This window comes from Pararge aegeria, chromosome 27, assembly GCF_905163445.1.
Source record: "Pararge aegeria chromosome 27, ilParAegt1.1, whole genome shotgun sequence".
Classification (NCBI taxonomy): domain Eukaryota; kingdom Metazoa; phylum Arthropoda; class Insecta; order Lepidoptera; family Nymphalidae; genus Pararge; species Pararge aegeria.
Window position 1 is genome coordinate 4338479 of NC_053206.1, and position 11903 is coordinate 4350381.

Sequence of the window (11903 nt, forward strand, 5' to 3'; positions counted from 1 at the left end):
TCATGCATTTATTTTAAGCACACGCGCACAAACACAGCACACTGTTGTGTTTGCACTAAAAAGGTTTTGAACCACAAAAAAACGATGACATTTATAAGGTTTCCAAAGAGAATACAATCACTATGTTTGAGTGCTGTCCTCACAAGAGTAGTAGTAGAACTTTTTGTAACAGATCTTGTCAGGGTACTACCATAATGCTTATTTCCGCCGCCAAGCAGTATTGTTGAGTTCCGGTCTGAAGGGCGTGGTAGCCGGTGTAATTATTTGATTTTCGGATGGACACTTGCCGCTACCCACCTGAGGGGTTGCTGCGGCGTCACCGGGGGAGTGGGGCGAGTGCGAAAGCTCGCCAAGAGCCCCAGCGCTCGACGAGATCGGGGGGAGAGTGGGAGACGTCGAACCGAGGGTGCCTCCTGCGAGGGCTCGGACCTCGGCTCGGTTCGACGTTAATCTGAGTGTTGGTAGACTTTTGGACTAATCATTGTTTCGTCCGAACGCCCCCGTGACCGTGGTAAGGATCCACGTCCGGATGACGTCAGAAATCGGGGCCCTCGTCTTCGCCGGTGAAGACGCTGTGTTTGTTGTGTGTTTGTGTGCTGTTGGGACACGTTGTCGGTAGTTCGGTGTATTTACAGGCACATAAGGCTTACTTAGCACCTTCGCCTCAGATTAAACACAAATAGGCATTTGTAAGTCATGTTCCTTGCTATATGGCATGCAAGGAACATGACTTGTTGTTCTACTGACATATCTGCTCGATCAATTATTACTATAAAAATAACAGAACGTTCGACAATAATACAAGTATTTTGCTTTTGCTTTTCAATATGAGAAAGAATGAAGAAAATAAAAACCAGTCTTGCTCGGAATTGTGGTTTGTTCGGAAGAAAAGAAAATGGTCTACCCATTGGCGGACCAGCTATGTCCTCTATTGAGAACCTTCCTTGAATAATTTATTGCTAAGGAGATGAACTGTCACCTTATCTGTCATGAAAGTTTTTGATACTTGACAGTGAGCTATCAAAAACAATCATGGAAATAATAAATTCACACACGTTTTTTCCCAGGTACATATTCAAAATTCTGCCGTGCCTTCTCCATCTACAAGGCATTGGCGAACTAACTTGTGCCCAGATAAAAGCCATAAACAAGAATAGAATTTAAATGCACACACGCAGCATGCCTGTTCAACAATAGCTTCCTATATTAAAGCTTTCAATTGCTCATTACCTAATACTTCCTCGACATCAAAATTCTTCGTCTTGAAATACATCTCGATCTCTTGCAGAGATTTCCCCTTTGTTTCTGGCAACTTCCACCATATATACCCGAGGCTTATGGTCATGAGTAGCGCGTTTACGATAAACATCCCATGATAGCCTATACCCCTTACCATATATGGCAACAGAAATACTGACAAACTGAAACCGAACATTAATATACCACCGGATATAGTAAAGATGTATAATTTAAGTTCCAAAGGAAACATTTCGCTGTAGATGGCCTCCAATAGTGGAAATGGTCCGGCATTCATAATAATGAAATACAACCCCAGCAAACCGATGTTGATCCAGTTAAAGTAACTTTGGTCATTACTGAAATATAAGCATGCACTGAAGACTATCAATATAGCGTTCGCTGTGAAGCCAGTCGTAAACAACATTGTACGTATGGAAGTTCTCTTAATAAAGAAACATGATAAACACGGCCCGAGAAGCAATAACCCATCAACCAATGTGGTGAAAGCAAAAACATCAGACGAGCCCGTTATATCTTCGATTATAACAGAACCCAACAAACTAAACGGCACTTTTCCTGAGGCGACTAAATATATATCCATAAATAAACTCAAAAGAATACTATCCCAGAAATACTTCTTCTTTAATACAACGGCTAATCTTTTTAAAGTTGGCTTGCAATTCGTTTGTTTCGCCACTTCCAATTTGCTCTTCTCCATTTTGATCAGCAGTTGTAACTCTCTTTCAGAGTTTTGAGTTTCTCCGTGTAATATCCGAAACGCTGTTTGGCATTCCTCGAACCTACCCTTGGACGCTAGCCAATGAGGGCTTTCCACCCAGAAAAACGGGAGGATCGCGCCCAAAACAGCCGTACCTAAACCCACCAAAGCAACATTTCTCCAATGCATCAGAATACCTAGAATGTGACCCATGCCAGTGCCGATTGCGGGGGATATTATAGCCACAATGTTAAGGAAGAACGGCCTGGTATCAGGAGAGGTGAACTCTGATATCACGAACAAGTTCAAAGTTAGTAATGCACCAACAGAAACTCCTCCGAAAAATCTGGATAGCATGAATTGATACATTTCTCTTGCGTAGTATAATATGATCCAGTTTATGGTCATTGTGGAAGAGAAGAAGATGTAGGGCCACCTCCTCCCGATCTTGTCAGAGGCTGTCGCCGCTGCCATGAATCCAATGGAACATACTAAAGTCATCGAGGATGCTGAAAGGGAAAAAAACAATATCTTTATTTAATTTACCCCACTGTCTTCTCTGGCACGGGTCTTCTCTCAAAATTAGAAGGGTTTAGGCCGTTGTCCACTGGCCGTAGACGCCGGCCTAATGCGGATTGGTAGATGTAGGCAACACATATATATCACAATACGCTATAGTAACATATTTAATAGTTATTATAAGTATTCGCATCACATACATCACACTACGTGCACATTCACACTTACTCATCCACATACCATCCCTACTTCCCTATTAATATTATAAATGTGAATGTAAGTTTGTTTGTTTGTTACGCTATCACGCGAAAACTACTGATCCGATCTTCATGAAATATTATATCTTTTTATACATATTGTTGGAGGTATTAGAAATAATATAGTATACTTTTCAATGCAAAAAAAAATTCGTAAGATAAAAAAATGTTTATGAAGAAATCTCAAAATCTCGTATATGACTATGGGTGTGTGACTATGTAGCAGTACGCCGCCTCCCAAAACTACGCGGGGGAAGCCGCAGGGCACATCTAGTAATTATATATTTATGGTATATATTACTTAGGGCAGTTGGTTTTCCCGCAATACTAAAATGAAAAAAAATATTAAAAATATATTTAATTATAAAAGAGTATTATGGTATAATTATGTTAAGTAGAAAAGAAACTTTTAAATTAAAATGTTTGAATGTGTTTGTGCACCGTCCTGTGTCCATTAACCTGAGGAGATTAGCTCCGTGTGCTTGTAATTACACCGCCACCCAAACCCGACCGGCATTACGTATCTCGCGACAGGCTTGCGACAGGCGTAAATCTTGCAATCACTGCTGTCAAACGTCACTTTTCTATACAATAAATAAACAAAAGTGACACGCTTGCACTCCAGTACACTTAGCCAAATTAAGAGTTAGAGATCACTCAATGTGTGAATGCGGTCTGGATGAAGGTTCAACCCCCCCCCGAGATCCCTCGTCCTATAAGTGTTCAATGTCTATTTATCCTTGTGTTTAGTCCGTATGTTAAATTCTTATGCAGATACATTAAACGTAACAACATTAAACTGTAAACACACTAGTCTATTACATACAGTACATTTTATGCATAACAAGAGATATATATTTTTTCTGTATATATATAAATTATTGCGAACTAAAATAGTCTCAAGACAATTCCATCATCCTCCTTTGTGTTTTCTTCAAGCTACCCACCCGTCATTGGCGAAGTAAACTGTGCCGTGCAGGCATGACAAAAAGCTATTAACTCAAAGAAGAAGAAGAAACAAAAGTGACGTTTGACAGCAGTGATTGCAAGATTTACGCCTGTCGCAAGCCTGTCGCGAGATACGTGATACCCCTGCTGTTGCAAGAACGGCAGGGTGAGTTATGAGGATATGTAATATGAGGATATGTTATACTTAGTTATCTTTATTGACGGCCGATTAGTGCAGTTTGCAGCGACCCTGCCCTCTGAGTCCAAGGCCGTGGGTTCGATTACCACTACTGGAATATATTTGTGTGATGAGCATGAATGTTTTTCAATGTCTGGGTGTTTATATGTATATTCTAAGTATTTATGTTTATTATTCATAAAAATATTCATCAGTAATTATAAATAATCGTCATCTTAGTACACATAAAACAAGCTACGCTTACTTATGGGCTAGATGGCGATGTGTTTATTGGCGTAGTATATTTAATAATTTATTTATTTATTTATTTATTTAAGTAGTAGTAGAGCTTTCGGTCACAGCTCGTCCAGGGAAGTACTACCGTCATGCGTTTCGGTTGCATTTTTTTTTTCAATAAGTATAGGCCAGCATAAGCATATGACATTAAAATTGAAAATATTATGATTATGTATATTCCTAGACTACGTAATAAATTTGACAAAAATATTGTTTACTGTGGTGGAATTTAATGTAAACCATTGCATGCCATTGTGTGGCTGATTGTAAATTGCACAATTCAAATTGACTATACTACACCTTGTATACTTACAATCGGGCAATAAAGATATTATTATTATAGCGCTTGACGACGATCATGCCCGTTAGAAAGCAATGATGAGGTCTAGGTCGGAGCACGCTTGCCTAGAAAAAGCCTATTCACTCTAGCCTTGACGGTACTCAAATTATACGTGGCAGGAAAAACAGTTGCAGGGAGGGCGTTCCACATCTTAGCGGCACGTATCAGAAACGTGGATAAAAAACGTTTCGTGCGTGTTGATGGAATATCAACCACATAAGGATGCCACCGCTCACGGTGTCTCGCTGTTCTGTGGTAGAACGGGGATGGAACCAGATTGGGAAGTTCCTGAGCACACACACCATTGTTGCAATGCCGGAACCAAACCGAAACACAGCAGTGTTCCGGTTTTAAGGGTGCCGTTGTAATTACAGGCACATTAGACAGGCACACAGAAACAAAATCAAGTAATCGGTTAATATGTGAGTGTTGATTGGGTTGAATGACTGCTCTGTTTTTATCTTACACGTCCAAGCACGCAGCGTGGTAGGGAGTAAGCTAGGCGGGCGGGAATACGTTTTTTTTAGTAATACTTATTTAATTATAATGTTAACTTATTTGTCGCATTAGATTAAGGCTATACTGCGGCTACCTACGCGCTACGTCTCAGGTTGATGGTATCCATCGTGTACGGTTCGAAGCAGGACGTGTTCCTTGCATGCCCTGCGTAATTGCCTTGCTCTGTTTAAAGGCGATCGGTTTACATCTGTAAATTATTACGATGAAAAAATGAAAAATCTTACCGATCACAGAGATTTGGCTTTCGCTGAGGTGTATATCCTCTTCCCGCTTCTGGAGTGAGTTGACGACACCAGCTACTTGGCCAAACAACAATCCAGTGGTGATTGCTATCCAGTTGAGACTCGCGATGATAACGGCCTGAAAAGTTAAATATTATACCTGGTTTAGTTACATATATAGCAGTGGTAGCGCATTTGGTAGGAGCTGGACTTCACTTTCGGGGGGCTGAGTTCGAATCCCAGTACGCACTACGCACCTCTAACTTTTCTAAGTTTGTGCGTTTTTAGTAATTAAAATAGCACTTGATTCAACACTGAAGGAAAACGTCGTGTGGAAACCTGCATGCCTGAGAGTTCTACATAATGTTCTCAAACTTGTGAGAACACCAAACCACATTGGGCCAGCGTGGTGGACTACGACCTTAACCCCTCGTCAAAGGAGACCCGTGTAGTGGGCCGGCAATGGGTAGATACGATGACGATGATTTACATATATTCTTTTGTGCTAATGTATATAAAGTTCTGCTTAACAGATTTTGCGTGATCATCTTCATCATATCAACCGATTGAGGTCCACTTCTGGACCGTACATAGGCATTTTGTAGGGAGTTCCAAATACCAAGTTCTTGGGTCTAGAGGCTCCCTGCGACTCGTTTGATGTCATCTGTTCACCCCGTCGGGGGTCTACCAACGCTACCAACCAACCGGCTTATACTGGGACACGATATTAGAAAAAAAGTCTATTAATCGGTTTTGATTGGGTTGAATGACCGCTCGGGTTCTATCTTACACTTAGCGGCGCAGCGTGGTAGGGAGTAAGCAAGGCGGGCGGGAATACGTTTTTTAGTATTACTTATTTAATTATATTGTTAGCTTAATCGCTTTAGGCTATAAAGTTAGATTTGAGAAATTTAAATAACAGAAATAAATACAGCTTAAATTTTTTTCTTAATTTTAAAAGAAAATAAAACCTTTGTATACCCTCAGACACGCACAAGTGAATTGAGAGCGGTCGCATGACTTGATAAAAGAGCGTCACGCCGTTTGCCGTGACGCCACACGGGACGATTTCACTGCCAGTGCCAAGGTTCCCCATAGATGTTGAACAAAAACGCCCCAACGCACTTTCGAAACGCACTTTCGCATGATTTTAACATTAATTGCGAGAGCAATCTAAGGAGAAAAATCTATGTGACATACCTTTTGAAACATTTTTTTAACTAGTACTTAATGTAGTGTGTTTAAACGTAGGCTTTAAAGCAACATCTGCTGCTCTTGATATCCTGTTGAGAACTGCTAAAATATCCATATTCAATGTATCAAACAAAAACATGAAAATATTCAAGGAAATACGATCTGATTGTATAGATTATGCATAATATTTTGGCAACCTGCTTAGTGAGCGCTCTGGAGTCACTGACCTCTGTTACAACCATTTTATTAGCAAATCGTTAAATAAGGATTTACTTTGTTTTAAAGTGTGTTGGTTTGTCATTCAATCACGCCTGTACTAAGCCACCGATCAACAAGATTTTTGGCATACAGTTAGTGGAAAGGACGCGGAGTAACAAAGGCTACTTTTTATCCAAGTGATCTTAGTTTTTAACCAGATTTACTCCCTTGCAACCGAGGAGTCGTTTTCGAGTTTCGAACTACTTGAACATCAGTGTTAAATGGATGTTATTAAGATGGTATGAAAGCTTCCTTTTATAATGTTAAGGATTACCGTAAACGATAAAAAAGCTATATTAAGCTAATTATTAATTAACACCCAAGCTTTTTTATTAATTATTATTAATAATTATTGCTCTAACCGGCAGGGCGATTACGTATCTAGCGACAGGTTTGCATCTTTCGATGACTGCTATCAAACGTCATTTTTGATTATTTATTGTGTGGAAAAGTAACGTTTTACAGCAGTGATCGCAAGATTTACGCTTGCTGCAAACCTGTCGCGAGATACGAAATCACCCTGCAGGTTACTTCTAAAAATATTTTCAAATGACATTGTTAGACGGTGATGACAAAAATAACACCCGGCTAAGTTTGTTGTGGGCTTCTTCTTAGACCCAGATAGACTATATATATAGATACTAATTTTCGACTATAAGCTTTAGCTTAAAACAAAATTTAAACTTTTTAGAACGCTTAACACTGCGCCATAGCCATCGAGGTTGTCAAAACAATTACTAAATTTCTAAAGATGACCCGAAATTGGCACATGATAGTTAATTGGCCATTTCTAAGAAACCAGAGTATATCGTTCGTTTTAAAGCGGATATACTTTTATGCTTTTTTTTGCCAAAAGTTAATTCCTCATTTAATGTTATTTAATTAGCAAGTCTAATATGCTAAGAGTTGTTTTATAGGGTCCAGTACCCATCTATCTATTTATACATAATCAACATTTTTTTTTTTTGTTTCGCACTTATCCTCTGACTTGGTGTCGGAGACCTTCATATGCGAATTTTGTTCTGAATAAGTGCCAGTTCACGACTGTCGTGATATGGTTACGCTATTTTTTTATCTTGTTACCGCCTTTAACTTCACCTTTTATTATAATAAATAAATAATAAATAAATATACTACGAGAATACACACACCGCCATCTAGTCCCAAAGTAAGCATAGCTTGTGTTATGGGTACTAAAATAACTGATGAAAATTTTTATGAATAATATACATAAATACTTATAATATACATATAAACACCCAGACACTGAAAAACATTCATGTTCTTCACACAAAAAAATTCCAGTTGTGGGAATCGAACCCACGGCTTTGGACTCAGAAAGCAGGGTCGCTGCCCACTGCGCCAATCGGCCGTCAAATTATGCGCGAGTGGCGCTGTCTTCACTAACCCTGGGGCACCGTCAAAAATCTAATAATATTACAACTGTAAAGGGCGTCCGTTTGCTTGTTTGTTTATTTGCAGTTTTGCAAGTTATACAATTTCTCGGGAAAATCCCGGGAAACGACGACGCTTTGAACTCTAGAGTACATGGATATCACTACTGAATAAAAATTTGTATAAATAGCCCCAAATTAAGCGTACGTTATGGGACTACTGAGATAACTGTTGAATATTTTGAATACTATACATATACATATCCATATACATATACGAATACTGTGGAAGGTTGCATAAGTATATTTCATAAGCTACGCTTTTATAATATGATTCCTAAGGTGATTTTGGACCTGCCAATGCACAAGTTTAAAGAATTTGTTAAAACACATTTATTACAGCGAGGTTACTATACAATTGATGAATTTTTTAATGACAAGGTTGCTTGGAAGCATCCGGCTCCGCTTTCAGCTCTCACAAGATAGAAAAATGAATGTTAAAATGCAAAATGTAAATTGTTGATGTTGGAAAAGAGCAACTGCTGAGTTTCTTGCCGGCTTCTTCTCGGTAGAATCTGCCTTCCGAACCGGTGGTAGAATCACTACAAACAGACAGAATTTACGTTTCAAAAGTGCTTATATTAGGCCTACTTGAAATAAATGAATTTTGAATTTTTTAAGTACCATCACCCTGTAAAAATATCAAAAAAGAAATCAAAATATCACCCGGTAATGTGTTGATGTCTCTAAAAAAGTTCAAAGTTCAAGTTCTTCTTAAATATTTTCAAATCACAATGTGAAATGGTGATAACAAAAAGAACACCCGGCTAAGTTTGTCGTGGGCTTCGTCTTAGACCAGGGCGCGGTGGAACCCTAGCGTTAGTTTTAAGTTTGCGAATGTAGTTATCGCCATCACTACTCACTGCTATGTACACATTTTGCATATAATCAACTCCTCAAAAGTGCCATTTATGTGCCTATTTGAGTATAGAAACATATGACTTTGACTTTGAAAAGAAGCATAGTTATTTTTCCATACAGACGAATTCAAAACATTCTAAGTGTTTACTTATGACAACCCTGTTGAAGATAAAATACCGACACTATTATGACAGGAGTCACTTGATTTAGAGATTTCACTTGTGATGTTAGGGCTGTATTTTATTTTATTTATTAAGGCCCAAACAGTATACTTAATACTTAAAATTAGTACAAAGAAAATAACAAATACACCAATTAAGTAGCCGCTAATAAATCTAACGAATACATTAAAATTGACAGCAAACTTATAACTTAATTATGACACTTTAGAATATGGGCTTGAGAGAAAAAAAACACATATTATTGACAGATAATGTAAATAAGGGAAGACCCTTATTAACCATCAAAATGGATATGTGAAAACATTAGTAGTACTTTTACGTAGATCAATTAGAAGTTAGAATTTAGAATAAAGATGTTTTTTTAACTGAGCAAGAGTAAGATTAAATAAATCTAAATCAGAGAAATTATTATTATAGCTTTGAGTAGCTCTATAAATATAACTATTAAGAGCGTATTTTGATCTGACTAAGGGCAAATAAAATGGAGGGGATTTACGCCTAGATTTAATATTTTTTGGACAGACAAAACCAATTCTACTAAGTAGTTTTGGATCTGATTTGTTTCAGTAAAAACTATGGCAATGGGCTACTCAAAAACCATTAGCGTTTCGGTATCACAGATACAGTAAATAATGTACATTGTCTCTGAGACAGTAAATAATGTACTTCTAAGGCCTCTGAAGTACTATTTCAGTTTTCATTTACACGTTGTATATAGGTAGGTACACTTACATTTTTTTTTAATAATTGTATCTTTACGTCAGTGGTTGTAAGTGTTTTAAATAAATAAATAAACAGCCATTTATCTTGATGGATTGCCTGTGAATGAGGGATAATTGGGATTTCATGATGCTAACCATTAATCCAACGGAACTCTATAAAGTACATATCAATGGCAAGTGCAAAAAATAACACTTAATAACAATGTTTTTTTATAATGTCCATTCCGCTTTATATTTTACGTAAACACAATGTAAAATATTCTAATTAAATATTTAATTATTCAAAAATGATTATATGTTTTATAAACTAGCTGCACCCCGCGGCTTTACGTGCAGCATTGCTACTAGAATTTGAATATGAATTTGAATTTAACTTTGGAGCATGCGATCCTTGCATACCGTGCGATGTGTTGCTCTAGTTTTAAGTGACGGCTTTACAAGTGTAAAGCCGTCCCGCGGGAATCGAACCCACAGCCTTGGACTCAGAAAGCTGCCCGCTGCACCAATCGGCTATCAAATGATTATATATATTACTAGCTTTTGCCCGCGGCTTCGCTCACGTTAAGTTCAATTTTTGATTTGGTAAATTTTAACTACAAAGTTTAAAAAAAATTCTTGCTGCTAATAGAAAAAAATATCCTTTGCACGAGTGCACCAGGCTTTCGGCAAGCCGAGAAAAGTGGCGGATGCTCGTGGGGCGTGTGAAATCTGCCCTCATGATGACCACGATCAATATGTCAAGAGTGTAACGACAAAGAAGAAGAAGTAGGCGCAAAAAGTACCAAGCTACTGGTTGAGCTTACGCGTGAGCTAGCTAAGCAGAACTGCCTATGTGAGAAGCAGTTTTCTCTCAAGTCTATTCCCGCAATTACGAAAGTCTGTCCTTTAGACTTGTTTATACTTATACATTGCAAATAATACTTTAAGGGGAAACTGTAATCGTTTGAATTCAAACGGAAGATCGGAAGATATAACTTGAAAATTTTTTTTTTTTTTTTTTAACTGTGTGTTAAAATCTACTTATATATATTATGTTTGTTATATATTTATATATATTATGTATATTTTCTATTTATATATCATGTATATTTTATATTCATATATTACGTATATTTATTTAAATTATATATGTATTTGTATCTTTACATTTTGGTATTTATGTATATCTATCAACACTCTTGGCACTATCCCGTTCTCTTGCTCTAAGTCCTTTCTACAAAGGTTGCCTGTAAGAGATTGCTTGCAGCAATAAGGCCGCCTTTGCATGTCTACATTGTGTACTGTATACTCCTTACTGTTTCTTTTCCTGTATGTTATACGTGCAATAAAGTGTTTCTTCTTCTTCTTCTTCTTCTTGACATTTGAAGGGTTTTGTACAAACTTTCATTCCCTGTTTAAACCTCTTAGGGTTGGAATTTTCGAAGAACTTTTCTTAGCGGATGCCTACATTGTAATAACTGTCTGTGTGCAAAATTTCCTTTTGTGTCATCTTAGTACACAAGCTACGCTTACTTTGGGGCTAGGTGGCGATGTGTGTATTGTCGTAGTATATTTATTTATTTATTTATTAGTTCTCTGAGAGTTGATAAGGCTGTGGGAGGAGATAAACTTTTATCCTTTCCCTGGAGAGATAATTGTCCCCTGCCCACGCTAGCGGTGCAGGTGAGCCATCTTCTTGGTCTGCCAGTTATAACTACAGGTAAAACCGTTTATGGCGACATCGTTTAGAACAGCCTACCGGTTAAACTGACCAAAATCAAAGGTCCTGGCTGAATGCTATTTGACCGCCTTATCGGAAAACAATGGTTTTTACGACATTGTTTACTACGACACACCGCATTAAGCGACCACATTTGGTTAATGTTTTCGGAAAATTGTATCTGTAGAACGACCGTTTCAGCTGTATTGTAAACAATTTGAATAGGTAACAGTATCCACATCTGGCACAGTATAATGGTCAATGGCTATTATCGTAAAAGTAATCAGTTTGGGGTCT

The 11903-nt window shown here is 37.9% G+C and overlaps 1 protein-coding gene across 1 annotated transcript; it reads right to left on the reverse strand.

Moving 5' to 3' along the window:
* Nucleotides 1–1201: 1201 nt before the first annotated feature.
* Nucleotides 1202–6672, reverse strand: LOC120635552 (sugar transporter ERD6-like 6). Its single transcript, XM_039906567.1, has 3 exons — nucleotides 6658–6672; nucleotides 5240–5375; nucleotides 1202–2466 (listed from the first exon to the last, which is right to left on the reverse strand). The coding sequence occupies exons 1-3, from the start codon at nucleotides 6670–6672 to the stop codon at nucleotides 1202–1204; spliced, it is 1416 nt and encodes a 471-aa protein (XP_039762501.1).
* Nucleotides 6673–11903: the final 5231 nt, after the last annotated feature.